This window comes from Tachysurus vachellii, chromosome 7 (genome assembly GCF_030014155.1).
Source record: "Tachysurus vachellii isolate PV-2020 chromosome 7, HZAU_Pvac_v1, whole genome shotgun sequence".
In the NCBI taxonomy this organism is placed as follows: Eukaryota; Metazoa; Chordata; class Actinopteri; order Siluriformes; family Bagridae; genus Tachysurus; species Tachysurus vachellii.
Window position 1 is genome coordinate 20,069,777 of NC_083466.1, and position 15,862 is coordinate 20,085,638.

Below are 15,862 nucleotides of genomic sequence, written 5' to 3' on the forward strand. Positions count from 1 at the left end.
TAATTATGTTACAATAAAAAGAGTACTTATTGTAAACTGTGATATTGTGTGTGTGTGTGTGTGTGTGTGTGTGTGTGTGTGTGTGTGTGTGTTGCAGTGTCAGTTGGGTGTGCTTCCCCTGGGCACAGGAAATGATCTGGCTCGGGTTCTGGGTTGGGGAGGTTTGTGTGATGATGATGCACAGCTGCTTCAGATCCTGGAGAAACTGGAGAGGGCTACAACCAAGATGTTGGACAGGTACAGTAAACACACACACACACACACACACACACACACACATTGCCTAGTGCATACACTGTGAAAGGCTATGTTTAGCTTAGATGTTTTTTGTCTAATTTCTCTGTCAATTTAAACAGGAAAGATCCTGCAATGTGAACAAGAAGAAAAAAATTCGAATTAGAATTTGTAATTTTGAATTCAGTCACTCCAGTTATTTGATTTGTTATAATTTGTCATTGATATGATAATCAGTAGCATTTGTGTATATAAGCAAATACTGGTATATTTTCACACATCCTGGATTTGGTCAACTGTAATATACAGTACAGGGTATGAAAATAGGATGGAGTTTTCTCTGGGTTCCCTGGTTTCCCTCACAGTCCAAAGACATGTGACATAGGCTGAGAGGAGGCTCTAAATTGCCTGTAGAGTGTTTGTGTGTGTGTGTGTGTGTGTGTGTGTGTGTGTGTGAATAGGCTTCAGGTTCCTCCTAACCCTGTGTAGGTTAAACTGTACAGAAAATGGAGAGACCAATATAAATAGGACTGAGGAAATTAATATTTTGCTTGCTATGTGAAGACATTTAGACACATTTCAGCAAATATTTCTATCAGTTTCTCCTCTATGGCTTTGGGTTAGAACTGAGTTAATGGTTTGGGATGTAAATCTTTCCCATGTGTGTTGTGTTATTAGATGGAGTATAATGACATATGAAGTTCCCACTAAAACTGCTCCTGTAATTGTTAAAGAGGACGATCCACTGGAATCTCCACTCCAGGTACAAGCCTGCGTTTTTAAGGGGTTTAATTAAATCCATCTATCTATCTATTCATCCATTCACCCATCTATCTATCTATCTATCTATCTATCTATCTATCTATCTATCTATCTATCTATCTATACAGGTATATCTGTCTGTCTGTCTGTCTATCTATCTATCTATACAGGTATATCTATCTATCTATCTATCTATCTATCTATCTATCTATCTATCTATCTATCTATCTATCTATCTATACAGGTATATCTGTCTGTCTGTCTATCTATCTATCTATCTATCTATACAGGTATATCTGTCTGTCTGTCTGTCTATCTATCTATCTATCTATCTATCTATCTATCTATCTATCTATCTATCTATCTATCTATACAGGTATATCTGTCTGTCTATCTATCTATCTATCTATCTATACAGGTATATCTGTCTGTCTATCTATCTATCTATCTATCTATCTATCTATCTATCTATCTATCTATCTATCTATCTATCTATCTATCTATACAGGTATATCTGTCTGTCTATCTATCTATCTATCTATCTATCTATCTATCTATCTATCTATCTATCTATACAGGTATATTTGTCTGTCTGTCTGTCTGTCTATCTATCTATCTATCTATCTATCTATCTATCTATCTATACAGGTATATCTGTCTGTCTGTCTGTCTGTCTATCTATCTATCTATCTATCTATCTATCTATCTATCTATCTATACAGGTATATCTGTCTGTCTATCTATCTATCTATCTATCTATCTATCTATCTATCTATCTATCTATCTATCTATACAGGTATATCTGTCTGTCTGTCTGTCTATCTATCTATCTATCTATCTATCTATCTATCTATCTATCTATCTATCTATACAGGTATATCTGTCTGTCTGTCTGTCTATCTATCTATCTATACAGGTATATCTATCTATCTATCCATCTATCTATCTATCTATCTATCTATCTATCTATCTATCTATACAGGTATATCTGTCTGTCTGTCTATCTATCTATCTATCTATCTATCTATCTATCTATACAGGTATATCTGTCTGTCTGTCTATCTATCTATCTATCTATCTATCTATCTATCTATCTATCTATCTATCTATACAGGTATATCTGTCTGTCTATCTATCTATCTATCTATCTATACAGGTATATCTGTCTGTCTATCTATCTATCTATCTATCTATCTATCTATCTATCTATCTATCTATCTATCTATCTATACAGGTATATCTGTCTGTCTATCTATCTATCTATCTATCTATCTATCTATCTATCTATCTATCTATCTATCTATACAGGTATATTTGTCTGTCTGTCTGTCTGTCTATCTATCTATCTATCTATCTATCTATCTATCTATCTATCTATACAGGTATATCTGTCTGTCTGTCTGTCTGTCTATCTATCTATCTATCTATCTATCTATCTATCTATCTATCTATACAGGTATATCTGTCTGTCTATCTATCTATCTATCTATCTATCTATCTATCTATCTATCTATCTATCTATCTATACAGGTATATCTGTCTGTCTATCTATCTATCTATCTATCTATCTATCTATCTATCTATCTATCTATCTATCTATCTATCTATCTATCTATACAGGTATATCTGTCTGTCTATCTATCTATCTATCTATCTATCTATCTATCTATCTATCTATCTATCTATCTATCTATCTATCTATCTATCTATACAGGTATATCTGTCTATCTATCTATCTATCTATCTATCTATCTATCTATCTATCTATCTATCTATCTATACAGGTATATTTGTCTGTCTGTCTGTCTGTCTGTCTATCTATCTATCTATCTATCTATCTATCTATACAGGTATATCTGTCTGTCTGTCTGTCTGTCTATCTATCTATCTATCTATCTATCTATCTATCTATCTATCTATACAGGTATATCTGTCTGTCTATCTATCTATCTATCTATCTATCTATCTATCTATCTATCTATCTATCTATCTATACAGGTATATCTGTCTGTCTATCTATCTATCTATCTATCTATCTATCTATCTATCTATCTATCTATCTATACAGGTATATCTGTCTGTCTATCTATCTATCTATCTATCTATCTATCTATCTATCTATCTATCTATACAGGTATATCTGTCTATCTATCTATCTATCTATCTATCTATCTATCTATCTATCTATCTATCTATCTATACAGGTATATTTGTCTGTCTGTCTGTCTGTCTGTCTATCTATCTATCTATCTATCTATCTATCTATCTATCTATACAGGTATATCTGTCTGTCTGTCTGTCTGTCTGTCTGTCTATCTATCTATCTATCTATCTATCTATCTATCTATCTATCTATCTATCTATACAGGTATATCTGTCTGTCTGTCTGTCTATCTATCTATCTATCTATCTATCTATCTATCTATCTATCTATCTATCTATACAGGTATATCTGTCTGTCTGTCTGTCTATCTATCTATCTATCTATCTATCTGATTAAATATTTAAATCTCCTAATTCACTTTTTTCCCCAGATTACTCACTATGCTGATTCTGTTGCCTCTCATCTGACAAAAATCTTGGACTCAGACAAACACAGTGATGTCATATCCTCTGCTAAGTGAGTGCATCTGTTTGCCACATACAAGTCTGTGTTTCAAGCACGTTCTGTCTTGTTTAAGGGACATATTGTGCAGCAGTCAGTCAACTTATTCTGCCGTCATGAGATGGTGACACCTTTACTTTCATCATCTGCTCACGTCATCATTTAATGTCAGCATTAACAAGATCACACAGCTAGTCATGTAAAGTCTTACATACAGAATAAATTCCTTTCAATTTCTCTGTCTTGAAGATTGCATTTTTAAAAAGATTTCAGCTGTGCCAAAGATAAAGACGTCCTTTTCTTTTTGTTACTCCTGAAAATTACCTCTGAAAATGGAGAGGTCTTCAAAAATGTTGAATAAAAAATCCCCTATTAAACCTCCTTACAGAGAACGTCACCATGCCAACATATGATGTGTTTTTACTGTTTCAGAAAGCAACAAATTTTATTCTTGTACAAGTTCATTCTTGGACTTTGCAGGATTCATGAGTGCGCCGCTACTAGTATGCTATTACGATTACGCTACTAGTATACTATAACTAATTTCACATGATCTGGTTAAAATATAACAATGCTACAACATCATTAGTTTGCATAGTTATATGTAGATCTTGTATTATAACATTAAATGATTTGGAAATTATGGATTTTTGCACAATACAGTACAGTCTGTCTTTGTACATTTCTGCTTATTTAACCATAATGAAACTGATTATTCCTGGTGTGTGTGTTTGTGTGTGTGTTTGTGTGTGTGTGTTTGTGTGTGTAGGTTTTTGTGTGGGACGGTCAATGAGTTTGTAGCTGAGGTTGGAAAAGCCTATGAGAAAGCCACTGAAAACAAGGAGGAGGCTGATGCGATGGCTAAAAAGGTGTGTGTGTGTGTGTGTGTGTGTGTGTGTGGGAGGGAGTTGTTGGGGTGGATTTGAAGTGGATGTGTGTAGGGGTGGTTAAACAGTGTGTGTTTTGTGGAGGTTGTATAAGTGACAGTGTAAAAGGTGTATTTGACATTAGTAGGCTGAAGCACAGTACTGCAGTTCACATTCAGCCTGATGACTCAATCCTCTTTAGTCCATTATTCTTAGATCTGTAATATTAAAAGCATGCACCATGATGTGTGTGTGTGTGTGTGTGTGTGTGTGTGTGTGTGTGTGCACTTGTCATGTCTTATATACCTACTTATCCCCACATCTAACTCCTAACGCTTTCTGATCTTGCTGCTAACATGTCACACATGACATTTTCTCATCCTCACCTGTATTCTAACCTCCCTCAGTGTGCCATGCTGAATGAAAAGCTGGACTCTCTGGTGCAGGCACTCAGCGAGGAGGCTGATGCTCAGCTAGTACCTGCAGGCTCCCAGTCTCCTGAACAGGAGAGCGAGACAAGTAGCCCGAATGCCCCCAGTGTCCCCAGACCTTTCAGATCCAAAGAGCAGCTGATGTTGAGAGCCAACAGTCTGAAGAAAGCACTGCGGCAGATCATAGAGCAGGCAGAGAAAGGTCAGAACTCTGCTCACGCTAATGCAGACCTGAATTATTTATGCATGATGAGAATATTGATTTATGTATAATTATTCATACAGCCTTAACTTTGAATATATATAGCTTATCGAGTGGAATTATTAAAATGCTTATTATTACTACTGTCCCCTCAAGGAACCCTTAAGGAAGTCACATGGACATGTTTATACTATATGTTACAGCGGTTATAAATACAGTACCATTTTTCGTGTTTGTATAGCACAAAAACAGAGTGAAATCCAAACATCCTCCCTTTGCTTCACCTTTTGTTTTATCAGTGGTGGATGAGCAGAACAGACACACCCAGGTGCAGAGGATGTCTTCCTCCTCTTCAATAAAAAGAGGCAGCAGCGAAGACCTAAAGGAGGTGGAGCCACGTGAGTGACATTACAAAATACCTGTGTACTTACTCTACTCACAGATTAGGTAGCTTCACCCCCTCAGCACCCAAAAACATGCTTTTAGGTAGATTAGTGATGCTAATTTGCTCCAGTGTGAATGAGCGTGTGTATGAGTGTATGCATCGTGCCCTGGGACGGACTCGATACAGGAATGTATTTCTATAACAGTGTTCCCAGGATCCACCATGACCCTGACCAGGATTAAGCTGCTACTGATTATGAATAAATGATTAGAAAACATATTGTTATAACAGACTTAGTAGCTAGCAGAGTGAACTAACTATATATTATTCGAATAAACAAACAGTTAATTACATTATTTAGATAATATGAAGTAATATTTCTTTCTATGAACTCAGAATAGAAGTTTTTATTTGTCACATATATATTACAGTAGAGTGAAATTCTTTCTGTGCATATTCCAACTTTGGAGGTTGGGGTCAGGGCACAGGGTCAGACATGATACATGAGCACCCCTGGAGTAGTGAGGGTTAAGGGCCTTGCACAAGGGCCCATCAGCAGCAGCTTGGCACTGCTGGGGCTTGAATCCCGATCTTTCAATCAACAACCCAAAGCCTTAACCCTAGGTCCAACACTGTCTTCTAATGTATGTGGAAGAGGGCAAACTGTGTTTTGTCTGCCAAATGCTGTAAATGTTTTGTTACATGTGTTATGCTGCCCTGTGATGCAGCATGATGCAGCAGTTTGGATAACTGGCTTCACATGACAAGGAGGAATAATGTATAATCCTTTACCTTCCCCAGTTGGTAGCTGTTGTATGACAGGGCAATGCTGACTGGTGGGTGGGAATTGGTCAAGACCAAATTATTGAAAAAACAGGGGGGAAAACATAAAGATCAAGTTATAAAAAAAAAGATTAGGGTAATGTGGCTAGGCTGATGCTCTGGTATCCAGTCAAATGTCTCATTCCCTTGAATTGGATCAGGTCAGAACCATTTGTCTAATTAGATTTTACTTCTAGAGCCAGTTTAGTATTTTAGACCAAGTCTTCTTGACAATATAATGATGAAAGCATTTTGTCATTTATATCACATCATTTTTAGCATTTGTACATTTTCTGTCTCTCTTAGGTCAAAGTGCCCTGAGTCATAACCCCACTATAGTGCTGGAGAAAGCAGACAGCTGCAACAGCACCACAGCTTTTACTGAAGAGTAAGAAAACACAAACACACACACACACACACATACACACACACACACACACACACACACACACACACACATACATACACTCACACTCTCTCACACACACACACACACACACACACACACACATACACACACACACTCTCACACACACAAACACACACACACACACACACTCTCACACACACACACACACACACACACACATACACACACACTCTCACACACACAAACACACACACTCACTCACACACACACAGTTTGACACCTCAGAGCACTTCAAGATGTTCCAGAAGATAACAGAATTATTAACTGTAGCTCTAAAGTACAATATATCTGTCATAAAGTTACATCCTCCTTATGCATGTATTAGTCTAGATGTTTTATTACATCCTCCTGGTTCCAGATCTAATGGGGATTCTAAAACTTTTAAATAAAAAGTGATATATTTATTCATATTTATTCATTTGTCCATCCTCTCTCTTTCTTTCTCTCACTCTCTCTCCCCCACACAGGCAATGCACGGAGAAGTGCGTGATGAATAACTACTTTGGAATTGGCCTGGATGCCAAAATCTCTCTGGAGTTCAACAACAAGAGGGATGAGCACCCTAAGAAGTGCAGGTGCAGTAGGAGGCTATTTTTTCTCTCCCACCTGCATTGGTGGATTCTAGATCAGCTCTACAGTGAAGTTATGTAACTGTGTTAGAGTGTATTGAATTCTGCAGTAGTGAGTATGAAGCGCTGTGATTTAGATCTCAGAATTGTTCAATTCAATGAACTATTTAACTGTAAACACCCCCCCCCCCCCACACACACACACACACAGTACAGATTTATAAATATTTTTATACATATATATAATTGGCACACTATAGTAATATTTTGGCCATTTATTAGAGCCTTACTTTTTTCTGAATTTCCAGGCATTTTAGAGCCCATTTTTAATAGAATTTGAAAATCTCAAGCTGCTGGCTTTACTTCAGACCCCACTTTCAGATCCATGGATATATGAGTGTGTGTGTGAGAGAGAGAGAGAGAGAGAGAGAGAGATAAAATGTGAGCACTCGTGTCACTGTCTCTGCCATGTATTCTATTCCTTGTGCATTTTTGACTGTTCACTATTTAACAGTTTTCTATTCAACTAATAATTCTTCACCTTATGATCCAAGTAATTTATTTAGTCAAAATGACTTATGATTAAATTTCAATAGAAAACACGATGTATGCTGTTACTGGCCAACATTTTGAAATCTTGCACAGTTTTTCCTACATGTTTCACTTGTATTTGTACAGCAGCTGAAATGGTAATACGGATGGTTTAGCTGTAGCTTTTAATGGTTGTCCCCTGATTACAGCTATGAGAGATTGAGAGAGACACATGTGTTGATGCTTTTTTTTCAGCTTCAGTAGCAGCCAGACTAAACAGAAATAAAATTTTCCTGGCAGAATTCACAGAAAGTGAAAGATGTTTGTTTGCTTCTGCTGACAATTACTTATTCCAATGCTGAATTATTAATCTTGTTAAATTTTAAGCTGTTGTGAATAGATAAAAATACTGGACAGAACCGTCTTCACTGTTGTCAGTAAAAAAAAAAAAGACATACTTATTATTAAGTAGCGGCTTTACCAGACTATTACAACAGAGCGCTATTTTATAATGCGGTGTTGTGTATTTATGTGTATTGATGGTATGATATCGGTCTCCTTCTGCCCTCAACAGCAGTCGCACCAAAAACATGATGTGGTATGGTGTCCTGGGGACCAAAGAGCTTGTACAGAAAACCTACAAGAACCTGGAACAGAGAGTGCAACTGGAGGTGTGTGTGGGTGTGAGACTACGCACATAACCTCCTTGAATAACAAGAAAATATACTGTGTTCAACTTTTATCACAGATTAGACATGATTACTCGTGGGTGGCGTGGTGTTTGTGTGTGGGGGCAGAAGGGAGCCTATTGTTTGCTTGTTTTCTTGTCTTGAGCCAACTTTCAGTTGTGTAGTCAAAAATCTGTTTCTCTCTCTCTCTCTCTCTCTCACTCTCTCTCTCACTCTCATTCTCTCTCTCTCTCTCTCACTCTCTCTCTCTCACTCTCATTCTCTCTCACTCTCTCTCTCTCACTCTCTCTCTCTCTCTCTCTCTCTCTCATTCTCTCTCTCTTTCAGTGTGATGGAGTGCCAATGTCTTTGCCCAGTCTGCAGGGTTTGGCTGTACTCAACATCCCTAGTTATGCAGGGGGCATAAACTTTTGGGGAGGCACCAAGGAGGATAACGTGAGTCTCCTTGACTTGTCCTTCGACACAGTCTTGAACACAATTATCTGGAAACCTGAAAGAAAAAATCATAGGGAAAATCTCTGTTGTGGGTAATTATGAAGATTAAGCAGAAGTTGTGAACCCTACCAGAGCAGACTGTGGAATTTGGCTCTGTGCTTTCGCTCAGATGAGATCAAGCATAAAGATTATTAAATGTGTGTCTGTGGGGGGAGAGAGATAAAGAGGGCAAGAGAAAGCTGAAAAATGTTGATGGCTCTGATGAGGCTTTCCTCTAAATGACAGTTTAGTGACGCAGACGGTATATAGATAAGACACTCTCACTTTGCTGCTAACTGATAGATTTAGGTTAAAGGCTTAGTAAGGACAATTTTTCTTCCTTCACAGCTAGAACTGAGTCAGCATTCTGAAGGAGGGTTATTGTGATGTTATATAAAGACCTGAGCTAACAGAAACACATATTTACTTTCAGAACGATGCCTTTGAAAGGAAATATATGGTATAAGGTATTATTTTAAAGGCACTGTTTGACAATGCAATCTAACATTTTTCCAGCCTCGGTTTAGCCTTAACATGAGCACAGCTACCCCTAATCACTCCTCCAACCCTCAGCATTATTGTAAAAGGCAACACACTTACACTCATACCATTTTTAGTGATTAACACAGATTTCATTTTCAGCCTGAAGCATCTGCACAGTTCCATAGGCGGCTTTAAAAAAAAAAGACCATAGAAAAACACAGTCATGTTAGATAATTTGATTATTTCCAGATGGTAACAGTGTGGCAGCGTTCGACCGCATTCTTTCACATCAGCACAGATGCAGAGATTTTCATGACGTTTTTAATGAGAATTTCTATTATGAATGACAGCATTTGTGCATGATACGTAGAAAAAAAGCCCCAGATTTTAGTTTGAACAGAAAAGATAGATAAAACTCAGGAATGGGAAAAGATGGATCATGGAATGGATTAGATCTGTGGTCCACTGAGGAAGGGAAAACATGTCAGTATTTTTATTTCGGTGGCATTCATCTCCTAGAATGGGGAAGGCACTACAAGAAGCATGACAAAGTACAATTGCTGTTGTTGATGCAGAATTATGGCGCTCCATCATTTGATGATAAGAAGCTAGAGGTTGTGGCTGTGTTCGGCAGCATGCAGATGGCCATGTCTCGTGTCATTAACCTACAGCATCATCGCATCACGCAGGTATTACCACATGTACACATACAATCAAACACTATTACAACATGTCTACATGCTATATGTGTGATCTGATGTGTGTGTGTACAGTGTCGGCAGGTAAAGATCATTATTAAAGGAGATGAAGGTGTTCCAGTGCAGGTAGATGGAGAGGCCTGGATCCAACCACCTGGCATTGTCCAGATCATCCACAAGAACCGTGCTCAGATGCTTACCAGAGACCGGGTCAGTGTGTATGACTTACAAGCATTAAATATTTGTAACATTTTATTATGAAGTTTAATTGAAATTAAACACACTGTTAAAACTTCGTTTGTGCTCTATAGAATTTTGTTATTTATTAATGAGACTAGGGAAAGATTTAAACATGAACTTTGTCACAATATACAATCTACAATTATACTGAGATTCTGCCATCAAGCTATGTTATATATAAAATAGGAGGAATACAATAGTTAAATAGTCTGCAAGTGTATGTTTGCAATATCTAAGGTCATTTGGATAAAGTTGTGCAAATAAAAGAGTGCAGTATTAACATTTGATTCCTAAATATTTAGGTTACTTTGCATGACATACTTAAAAAACTCAGAACTTTGCTATTTTGCGAGCAATTCAGCTGAAGGGTTAACATGGAAGTTTAGGATTAGTGAATCATAGTTACTCAAGTTCCTACCAGGAAAAACAAGATGTGTAGGTGTATGTGTGGGAACTTGGTAGAAGTGCACTAGCTGAGCTATAAGAAAGTGTAGAAAGGGAGTGAACCACGCCATGCTGAGTGTTTGTGTGTGTGTGTGTGTGTGTGTGTGTGTGTGTGTGTGTGTGTGCGTGTGTTGGCGCTGTAGGCTTTTGAGAGCACTCTGAAGTCGTGGGAGGATAAGAGGAAGTATGATAGCTGCCGCTCTGCTCGGCCACGTCTCAATTCTCAGCAGTCCATGGAATACCTGACTGAGGAGGAGTGTGCACAGGTGCAGCAACTAGGTCTGGTGGCTGACTCGCTCATTAACAGGTAGGGGAGTGTGTGTGGGTACGCATTTATTTTTTGTAAGGAACGTAATGATGAATTGTGACCTTTTGCGGACTTGGAGCACATAGAGAAAGGTTTTAAGGCTGGCCAAGGGCTAGGACTGGACCAGGGGTAGTGTTATCCTGGTGTAAAGTTTGGGTTAGACTTAGGGTTAGTGTTATCCTGGTGTAAAGTTTGGGTTAGACTTAGGGTTAGTGTTATACTGGTGTAAAGTTTGGGTTAGACTTAGGGTTAGTGTTATACTGGTGTAAAGTTTGGGTTAGACTTAGGGTTAGTGTTATACTGGGATAAAGTTTGGGTTAGACTTAGGGTTAGTGTTATACTGGGATAAAGTTTGGGTTAGACTTAGGGTTAGTGTTATACTGGGATAAAGTTTACATTAAGTTCAAATTCAAATTTAATTTTTTATATGGCGCTTTTAATAATTCCCATTGTCTCAAAGTAGCTTTACAGAAGTATGGAAACAGAAGAGAGAGAAAATAAAGAAATAAATATATAAGAAGAAGAAGACAGATACGGATAAAAATAAATAAATGAATTAAAGTTTATTAAAGTTTAAAGTTAATTTTAAAATATTAATTAAAATTTAAAATACCATATATCACTAATGAGCAGCAAGCCAGAGGCACCGCCAGCAAGGAAAAACTCCCTGAGATGATATGAGGAAGAAACCTTAAGAAAACTTACAGTTAGGGTTAGTGTTATATTGGGATAAAGTTTAGTTAAGTGTTATATTAAGGTAAAGTTTACGTTAGAGTTAATTAAGTGTTATATTGGGATAAAGTTTAGTTAAGTGTTATATTAAGGTAAAGTTTATGTTAGAGTTAATTAAGTGTTATATTGAGGTAAAGTTTACGTTAGAGTTTAGTTAAGTGTTATATTAAGGTAAAGTTTATGTTAGAGATTGGGTTGTGTTAGAGTTAGTGTTATGTTGGGGAAAAGTTTATGCTATTGTTAGCTTTATTAACCCTTTTGTTTATTCTAGGCTTGTGAAATGGTTTTGTACTTTGAGGTACATACAATGTAGGCATAATGTTATTCTTTGTGTGTGTGTGTGTGTGTGTGTAGGATACGGGAGGTGGCTAAGACCCATAAGGTGGTGGAACAGGAGTTGGCTCATGCAGTAAATGCCAGTGCTGCTGTCCTTACTGAGGCTTTTCCATCTAAACCCTCCAGCCCTGAGGTACAGCTGCTGATTTATTTATAATAAAACCCACCAGAGGACACTGGAAGCTGATGAGACACTGTGCCTCATACTGTTACTATAATATACAAAACAGTAAATTAGATTACAACTGCTTGTTGTTCTCTTTTAACCCCGGTGTTATTATGCTGTTTCTGCAAGTTACTTTGTTGTTGTGACACATAATGAAGCTACATCAGTACACAATATCATTCAAAAATATTTACCCATCATGCACTGTGTATGTGTGCAGAGGAGACGGAACCGTATTTAGAGACGACGTTACTGTAGCTTTACATCAGTGTGGCTTTAGTGAGGGTTTAATGAGTTATGTGTGTCATCGTATGTGGAAACACTCAGCCCATATTGTATTGAAGCACTGCTGCTTTAGTGCTTTGCTCAAATATAAGTGTGTGTGTAAGAGTGTGTGAATGTGAGGAATCAAAAAGAACCCATTTTGATCCCGCTGAATGCTTTCTGAGCTCTGCATTAGTACAGCAGCTCAATGTGTGTGATATTCAACAGCAGGAGCTCAAAAAAGGTCACACTGAACAGGCAGGTTTACACAGGTGTGTGTGTGTGTGTGTGTGTGTGTGTGTTCTCTTAGCAGTGTCTGAGTCGCAGCACCGCTGTGGAGATTGTCAACAGCAGTAAAGTGCTGCAGCAGGAGACTAAAATGCTGTTAGAAGGGAAACTGCTGGTGAGAGGCATTTTATTCTCCTTCTCTTTTTCTTTGTCCAATCACACATTCTTCTTCATAAATCACTCCAGTGACAGAGAATCTCAGCTGTATTTACTTCTACCTGCAGTCAGGACAGCTTCACACTGTTGCACCGAATATCGGTGTACGTCACTTTGACGTTAGCAAAAAGAAAATGCGAGTAAATGGAGCTAATAAAAAATAGTTAAAGGTGTCATGCTGTGTTCAGTTTAAAGGCATATTCAGTTTGCCCTGTTGAACATTTTTAATCAAAAACAAATGGTTTTAGTTTCGAAGAAGCTGTAGACAGAGGAGCTGTCACAAATTATATGGTTGATTAGAAACAATGCTTATTGAGCAGATTATCATTCAGTGTCTTTTAGAGACTGCAGTAAAATCAGAGGAAATGATTTGATGTGAAGTCTCAATTTATAATTTGATAGAAATCCTTTGTTTGAAATAGTTTGCACTACAGGCTGCTTTTACATCTCTCTCGTTATAAATACTAGAAAGCTTCTATATCTGAGTGAGGCATCTGTTTGTGTCGTGCTTGCTGTTTGCTGTTTTCCACAATTTCCCTGCAGGGACTCTGCCTTGTTTACTTGCTTAAATAATCTGTCTGAGATGGAAAAACTTACTCTCTCTCTTTCTTTCTCTCTCATTCTCTCTCTCTCTCTCTCTCTCTCTCTCTCTTTCTTTCTCTCTCTCTCTCTCTCTCTCTCTCTCTCTCTCTCTCTCTCTCTGTGTGTATTGTGTTGTGTTGTGTAGCAGTTGGAGTCTCCTCAGGAGGAAGAGCTGCTTTCCACGCTCAACTCTCTCAGTGCTGAGTTAATCAAACTGGAGGACATCCACTGGATCTGTCCCAGCATGCATTGCTCTGAGGAGGTCTGGTTGGACATCAGCATAAATAAATAACACACAGTTGACACATGGCTCTTAAGTTGGTCATTAGCAGTGTTCCAGCTCACGTCCTCAAGCAGTGAAATTTAACCTTTTTTTGGTTTAATGAAATGTTCTGTAGATCAAGCTGCATGCTCTTACTGCAGTCATTTTGAGAGAGAGTATAAAAGTAGAAAGTCGTAATATATTTCATTTTGTCTTAAATATTAGTAGATTATATTCACACTTTATAGACGTCATAAAGGCTTTATATCCACATGGAAAATCAGACCTGGGATATTTTCATGCACAGTATTTTCTTATTTTTTTTAATCCTATGGACATTCATTAAATTTTAGGTCCTCAGTGTGATACATGCTCTGCATTTCAATGGAAGAAAAGATGTTGGTTACATAACAAGTGATTTTTCAATTTTTCCTTTTCTTCTAAAGGAAAAAAAAAGGCTAAAAAACTTACACTGGAGTTTAAACAACACTGAAAGCTGTCAGTGTGGCACTGGAACTTTATCACACAATGGGCACTAGACTATCATAAAATAGACTCACACTGATGCTACATTCTGCTGGCGGAATGAAAATCTGCTTATCAGAAGTTTTCAATCAGTGTAAACAAATTTTATCATCGCAAGTCTGAGAGAAAATGAGTCAGGACACTTTTTAGAGTTAGACGTGTTTTTCCCTCTGTTGGGAAAACCTGTGATTTTAGTGGTGGAAGATAACGGCATAAAAATTTTAGACCTTTATGAGCTAACACAGGACATCTCAGCGAGCAAAAATGGCTTTGATTGTGGAAAAAAAAATACCTAACTGGTATTTTGGAACCCCTAGATTCATACAGAAATAGTGTCTACTTTTATAAGATCCATTAAGCACCACAGTGGAGTGTGACATGAAAAAGACTGAGATTTAATCCTGTATATGAGCACAACAAACCAGGCCTCTAGTAAAAACAGTTAAAAGATGTTGATGACAATTCATTAGAAATAATAATAAGACAAATGCTGAATGATTTGATTGGTTAAATATGCACGTTATTTATAACCCACATACAGATCATTATCCTAGATTAATAATCTCTGCTTCTTAAATAAGCTTTTAATTTCTTCTCTCTCTCTTTCTGCCGTCTATAGGACTCATCCCGCACGAGCACTAAGAGCAGCAGCATGAAGCTGAAGATCATCCCCAAAGTAAAGAAGGAGAGAGAGAAGCTGCATAAGCAGCGCTCCAACAGCTCTCTCTCAGGTTAGACACCTTTATATAAAAATCCTTCCTGAAATTGTAAAGATCTCATTCTGTAAACAGGAAGTGGATACGCTGTCTCCTACATCTGAACCTTACAGAACATTGGTCTCTTCGTACATATCAACTTTCGTAGCTTATCTACACTCATTGTTGTTTTTTTGTGTATCTCAGAGTAAGAAGACTGATTTGTGCTCACTGTGTGATTGGACAGATAAGATAAGATCAGATAAGATAAGATGTTCCTTTATTCGTCCCACAATGGGGAAATATCTCTGTTACAGCAGCAAAAAATATATAAAAAGAATAAAGACTTAATATAATATACAGTATATACAAAAACAAAAATGTATAAAAAGAGTAATAATAGATTAATAGATTAAAATAGAGATTAATAAACCAAAAATAAGATGTGAGATCAGCAGTCTTACTCTGACAGCCCTGTCCTCATGTTTGCTCTTTGGCTTCATAAAGTTTCTGTCACATTTGTTTGTATGTTTGTGGAGCGCACAGGCATTTCATGGAGTGATCATTGTTTTGACCTGAAATGTGGTAAAACGGTGAAGTTTAAAGGGTTACTCCAGCGTTTCTGCATCTAATCTTTACCTACAATCAACAGGAATTTCTCTCTTTTCCCTAAATTCATTTATA

At 37.3% G+C, this 15,862-nt stretch overlaps 1 protein-coding gene across 1 annotated transcript in view; it reads left to right on the plus strand.

Moving 5' to 3' along the window:
* The window catches only part of si:dkey-172j4.3 (diacylglycerol kinase delta), an 83,776-nt gene that overhangs the window by 63,885 nt on the left and 4,029 nt on the right, over positions 1-15,862 (plus strand). The window contains 17 exon segments of the mRNA XM_060874818.1: positions 98-237; positions 913-997; positions 3,531-3,616; positions 4,371-4,470; positions 4,875-5,100; positions 5,400-5,498; positions 6,614-6,695; positions 7,205-7,312; positions 8,412-8,508; positions 8,854-8,961; positions 10,059-10,172; positions 10,257-10,391; positions 11,009-11,172; positions 12,259-12,373; positions 12,981-13,073; positions 13,842-13,958; positions 15,103-15,214. Coding sequence (XP_060730801.1) covers positions 98-237; positions 913-997; positions 3,531-3,616; positions 4,371-4,470; positions 4,875-5,100; positions 5,400-5,498; positions 6,614-6,695; positions 7,205-7,312; positions 8,412-8,508; positions 8,854-8,961; positions 10,059-10,172; positions 10,257-10,391; positions 11,009-11,172; positions 12,259-12,373; positions 12,981-13,073; positions 13,842-13,958; positions 15,103-15,214 — 1,981 coding nt within the window.